The sequence below is a fragment of the Penaeus vannamei genome, chromosome 37 (genome assembly GCF_042767895.1).
Source record: "Penaeus vannamei isolate JL-2024 chromosome 37, ASM4276789v1, whole genome shotgun sequence".
NCBI lineage: Eukaryota > Metazoa > Arthropoda > Malacostraca > Decapoda > Penaeidae > Penaeus > Penaeus vannamei.
The window spans coordinates 8075095-8080094 of NC_091585.1; the positions used below are offsets into that span (position 1 = coordinate 8075095).

General features: G+C 42.2%; 1 protein-coding gene across 1 annotated transcript in view; it reads left to right on the plus strand.

Moving 5' to 3' along the window:
• Positions 1–4842, plus strand: part of LOC113819817 (protein CutA homolog) — an 86553-nt gene extending 81711 nt beyond the window's left edge. Inside the window, exons 3-4 of the mRNA XM_070115324.1 lie at positions 2824–2869; positions 3085–4842. Coding sequence (XP_069971425.1) covers positions 2824–2869; positions 3085–3189 — 151 coding nt within the window. The 3' untranslated portion in view covers positions 3190–4842. The remainder of the gene's footprint in view (positions 1–2823; positions 2870–3084) is intronic.
• Positions 4843–5000: the final 158 nt, after the last annotated feature.

The window sequence follows — 5000 nt, forward strand, 5'->3', positions numbered from 1 at the left end:
TGTGCCAGTCTTGAACGGCCTGCGGGAACTATGGCCACGGTACTCCTGATTTAATTGTCTAACTCATACCTTCAAGTGAAAGAAGGCGGACCAGTTATGCCATTTTATATAATCAAGGTTCCCCATGACCAGTAATCCCCTTATTAGGGGCAATGAGGCTTGCCCCTTTATCAAATAGCCCCACCCTAGGCTCTCCTTTGACCACGACTTTGAACACTGAAACTATAATGCCTACTAGTGCATTACCCACCCAAGCAGAGACTCAATCTCCAGAAGACATTCCTACCCTCCTAACTTCCTCAAATTCATCAACTCTACCCCCACAACCTTCATCAAGCACCCCAACCTCCCTTATTACTACCTTACAGCCTTATTCTCCATCACTCCATAATACTCCCTCTTCCCCGACCATCTGCCACCAACCCTACAGATATCTTAAATACTCTGTTTAGCCCAGCTAAATGGGACCGATTTTTTGTGATCCCTTCTACAGCTCCTTACTCAGGCAACACTCTTCTCTTTCAACAATGCCTCCAAAAACAAGTGGGCAGAGTCCCTTTCTATACCATCCACCACCAACCCTACAGATATCTTTAATACTCTGTTTAGCCCAGCTAAATGGGACCGATTTTTTGTGATCCCTTCTGCAGCTCCTTACTCAGGCAACACTTCTCTTTCAACAATGCCTCCAAAAACAAGTGGGCAGAGTCCCTTTCTATACCAGACGCGATCGCTCCTGCCTTGTAACAGTCAGATCAGAAACTGAATCTATAGCACTATCAAATATAACTGATCATTCTGGCAATCCCATTCCTGCAGAACCTCTTCCAACCCTTAATACTTGTACCCGAACTGTCTCTTTCTTCCCAGCAAACTGCCCAGTCAATACCAAAGATTGGTCAAAATGTGGAGAAGACTTATCAGGATGCCTCAAAGACCAAGATGTGAAATCAGTACATTGCTACACCATTCCTCCTAGAGGTCAACGAAAGAATCCGACCAACATTGCCAAAATTACTTTCTTTACACATGACCTTCCCTTATGTATCTACATTGGTGGACAATCCTTCCCTGTTCGACCATACCAACGACAAAGTTTGGCAGGATGTCCAAAGTGCCAACAGTTTTGACATTGACGTGGAGGGGTTGGTATGGTCGAACAGGGAAGGATTGTCCACCAATGTCAAAACTGTTGGCACTTTGGACATCCTGCCAAACATTGTCGTTCCACAGACCGATGCCCCATATATGCCCAACCTGGTCATAACCGATCAAACTGCTCAGCACAAACACGTACATGTGCTAACTGCGGCGGCCCCCATAATGTATTTTATAGAGGCTGTCCCACTTACAAGTTTGAATCTGAGGTAGCAACTCTCAGATACAAAAATGGTCTCACTTTACGTGTAGCCAGACAGGAAGAACGTTGACAGTGTTTCTCTCATACTTTAGTAAGATCGTTTGCTCCTTCCACACTTGAAGTGATTGCTGATATCCATATTCCTCCTACTAAAATTCCCCCTACACCTCTTCCTCCTACTCCCTCAACACAACCTAACACCCTCAATTCCGTCCACCACCGATATCCATCCTCTTGATATCCATCCCCCTCTTACTCACAGCACCCCTACACCCCTTCCTCCTAATGCCAACCAAGACAACACATCTCCTTCAACCTCATCTATATGCACATTCTCCCCCACTCCATCCCCTGTATCCTTTAAACTCCCTCCTGGATACACATGGGAATCACTCATGTCACAACAGTGCCCTTCCCCAGATTCCCTAACTCCTGATACCCCTCCTTTACACCCCCTAGCTCCTTCCCCCCCAGATTCCCCACCTCCTGATACCCCTCCTTTACACCCCCTAGCTCCTTCCCCCCCAGATTCCCCAAGATGTACCGACGCTTTCACTCATAAAAGATATAGCTCTCCTACATTGGAATATTCGCAGTTTCCGTTCTCACAGACCAGACCTATGTCATATCCTTGCTTCTTATAATCCATCTATTATCTGCCTCCAAGAGACTTTCCTCACACATCCTATTCCATTTCCCAATTACCATTTTATCTCTTCCCCACACTCCCTTTGTCTCGTCTATACTTATCCATCATAAAACACCTTAATATCCTTCACTTGATGCAACTCCCTTACCTAAACCACCATAACCCTTTCCCTCATCAACCCATACCCAACTTCAACCTTTCAACATTACTCTAGATAGTTGATGCATAGCAACTATCACCTGATATCCCCCTTCCTATAGTGCTATATGACCTTAGATGTCTAGTACATTTATTTTGCTTTTAACCATTAACCATTAACCATTCCACAATAATAAAAGTTCATAGAATTTCAATGTAAAATAGTTTTCAAATAAAAAGATCATTTTATTATGTCTCCTTTTTGTAATTTGTTCCCTTTTTGGTGGTCTTTCTTTTCTGTGAAAAATGTTTGAAACACTTGAAAACACGGCGACATAAAACATAAAAGAAAGGCAAAGTAAAAAAAAAAAAAATGCAGGTGAGACACCAAGTGGGTTCCCCGTTTTCTATAGCTCGCAGCCTCCCCACCCGCAACGAGCATCCTTACTCCCTTGCGATAAAAGCAGGGGTTTTGGATGATCTACAAGGTGTACGAAGTTGCACCCTCCGCCGTGGAGTGAGGGTGGATGTTGTCCTTCATTTCGTAAGGGGGGGAGTGGCAAAAGATATATGTAGAGTGAAGCATACAGGCGTTGTATTCAGAATGGAAATGAACATTTTTTTCACTATTATTTTATGCTAGTAATTCATATTTGCATTTTTTTTCTTATTGCAGTTATGAATGGAAAGAAGAAATAAATGAAGACCCTGAAGTCCTAATGGTGAGCATATAGCCGTTTTGTGTATATATTTCATTAAGCAGTTTTTGCGTTGCTTGCCAATAAATTTGATGTATTTTTTATCAAAGTGTTTTACATATTTTGTACTTTCCTATGGAGGGAGAGTTCTAACCATTTCCTGTATTTCAGACAGGATATGATTTTTGTTTTATTGCCCATAAAGTGTACTGTGGAAGATAGCAGTTTCTGTATTCCAGATTATCAAGACCCGGTCCTCACGTTTGGAAGAATTGACTACAATGGTTAAGGAAAACCATCCCTATGAAGTTTGTGAAGTCATCTCTTCCCCAGTAAGTAGATGAGCGGAGGTTCAGAATACATTTCAATGTATGTGTTTTTCCTCATTGATAAATATTGAATTAGGTCACATAAGTGATATAGAAATTGTAAATATTTTACTATGGTGCAATATGCTTAGAAGAAAAAACAAAAGAAGCATTAGAACTAAAACTAGGGGCATTTTAAGCAGGGAAATTTCTTTTTCTTGCTAACTCAGCTAACTTAGATGGTGAGTCACCATGGCAACAGTGTCGTTTGTGAATCATTTGGGTTACAGTCCTTAGAATGCAGGTGTTGACCAAAAACTCTACTTTATGTTTTATCTCAACTAATTTTGCAGGGTCTTTGTCCCCTCCTGTTTTTTTCGTTTCCATTCCTTCTCCAACCTCTTCTACTATCCACTTCCTAAGGTGTGAGAGCTGTGTTGAAAGAATGAAAAGCTGACTTTGTGCCAGTCCTGGATGGCCCTGGAGCCATGAGCTACCATGGCCAGTAATGACATTATATCCTTGTAAGGGGCAATAAGGCTTACCCCTTCATCAAATAGCCCCACCAATTCAAACTCTCCCAGTTCCCCAACCCCAGGCTCTCCTTTGACTACGACTATGAACACGGCAACTACAAGCCACTCCTCAATGCCTACTAGTACAATATCTACCCAAGTCAAGACACAGTCTCTTGGATTTGGTCTCTTCTTTACCTCTACCCCCACAACCTTCATCAATTACCCCATCCTCCCATATTACTAATTTACAGTCTTATTGTCCACCTCTCCGTAATCTACCCCCATCAACAATACTCCCTCTTCCACACGTCCCTGTCCTTCTACTACCCCAAACTCTACAAATATCTTAAGGGGATCGTCTAGTCATTTTTCGGCAATTTTTGCCTATCTTGCTGAAATCGAGTTTAATGCATTTTTAAGGAGTTTCAGGGCCCCTGATTCTCCCCTGAAAATTCCAAGGCCCCTTCAAATTCCCTATCTCACGCCCTAGCTCCTTCCCCTTCAAATTATCTAACACGCACTGCAACCGTTATCACTCATAGATCAACGGAGTTATAGCTTTATATTCGGTGTTTCCTTTCTCACAGACTTGACCACCGTCATATACTTTTCTCTTATAACCCATCTGTTATCTGACTCCAGGAGACTTTTTTTACACATCCTTCTATACCAATTTCCAACTACCTTTTTGTCCTCACACTCCCTTTATGTCTCGTCTATACTTATCCATCAGAAAATGCCTTATGTCATACTGACCTTTCAAACCACTGTTGCATGCACAGTTATTTGTCTACTTCTCTCATTCCCACACCATTGACTCTGTTGCCTTTGAAACTCTAATTTCCCAACTCCAGACACTTTTCTCATAGTTGGTGATTTTAACTGCCGCCACACTCTTTGGGGTGATTCTGTCACCACCTCCCGTGGCCGATCCCTAGAACGCTTCCTCTCCACAAAAAAAAAAAAAAAATAATAATAAAATCTTAATTCAGATCGCTCCATGCACTTTGACATATGTATACAATCTTTTTCATGCCCAAACCTCTCTCTATGCTCCTCTCTCTATTTAGATTTCCATTCGGAACAGTAAAACAAATAGCTGACGAAATTATGTTTCCTCAGTTACATCTACATCTGTTTCAGCTGTTTGGCAACCATCAGGCAAACATCCCCCCCCACCCAGCCCCCGTCCTCCATATTCAAGATACTTTCATCTCTGATCCTATCCACGTCACTAATAAACTGGACTATTACAGCCAAGTCAGTTGTGACTCGCACCTTTCCCCAAAATTCTCTTCCATTGGAACACCCACATCAACTTCACTCTAA